The sequence below is a fragment of the Ailuropoda melanoleuca genome, unplaced genomic scaffold (assembly GCF_002007445.2).
Source record: "Ailuropoda melanoleuca isolate Jingjing unplaced genomic scaffold, ASM200744v2 unplaced-scaffold2721, whole genome shotgun sequence".
Taxonomy (NCBI): Eukaryota; Metazoa; Chordata; class Mammalia; order Carnivora; family Ursidae; genus Ailuropoda; species Ailuropoda melanoleuca.
This window is the reverse complement of record NW_023197404.1, coordinates 456-1246: the sequence shown is the minus strand read 5'-3', so window position 1 is coordinate 1246 and position 791 is coordinate 456. Positions and strand designations below refer to the sequence as shown.

The 791-nt window shown below is 63.7% G+C and overlaps 1 protein-coding gene across 1 annotated transcript in view; it reads right to left on the bottom strand.

The window, feature by feature from the left end:
• Nucleotides 1–500, bottom strand: part of LOC117798155 (keratin-associated protein 10-3-like) — a gene marked incomplete at its 3' end in the record, with an annotated part of 878 nt that extends 378 nt beyond the window's left edge. Inside the window, exon 1 of the mRNA XM_034650574.1 lies at nt 13–500. Coding sequence (XP_034506465.1) covers nt 13–349 — 337 coding nt within the window. The remainder of the gene's footprint in view (nt 1–12) is intronic.
• Nucleotides 501–791: the final 291 nt, after the last annotated feature.

Below are 791 nucleotides of genomic sequence, written 5' to 3'. Positions count from 1 at the left end.
TGCAGCAGACAGGGGTGCAGCACACGGGCTTGCAGCAGACAGACACACAGCTGTCTTCCTGGCAGGGGGAGGAGCTGCCGCAGGAGGGCTGGCAGGAGCTGGTGCAGGCTGATTGGCAGGGGCTGGACATGCAGCTCACAGGAGTGCAGATGAGGGTCAGGCAGGAGGCCGGGGTGCAGGAGCTGGGGGCGCAGCAGGTGGGGGTGCAGCAGGGAGGCTCACAGTAGCTCTCTGGGCAGTCGTCCACCTGCCAGGGGGAGTCGGAGCAGGAGTCACAGGAGCCGGGCAGGCAGACGCGGCTGCCGTAGCTCCGGTCGCTGGAGCAGATGGACAGGGTGGACGCGGCCATCGTAGGGCGGTGAGGCTGGAGGAGGGTGTGAGTATGTGTGTGTGAGTGTGTATGTGTGGTGCCTGAGGCTGACAGCTTTTATATCCTCCTGGATCTTGTGTCCCAGGCCCCCGCAAGCCTCTAGTTCCGGCTCCCATCCCATTAGTGATGCTTATTTGCCTGGACGCTGTCCAGCTCAGAAACCTCCTGGAGCATCGGGCTTCGGAGCAGTCCCACTGTGTCCCAGGGGAACAGGAGTGGGATGGGCAGGTCGCAGCCCTGCTTCTCAGTGGATGGCGGGTGGGGGGTGAGGTTGTGGAGAGCATCCAGCCACCAGCCAGGCCGCCCCAGGCCGTCGCTCACTTGGCAAGCAGCCAGCGCTAGGAAGAGTTTCTTGTGGTTCAAACACCTCTTCCCCTGGGGATGCAAGACTGGGGCCCCCTGTGAAGGAGGAACTTGGAGG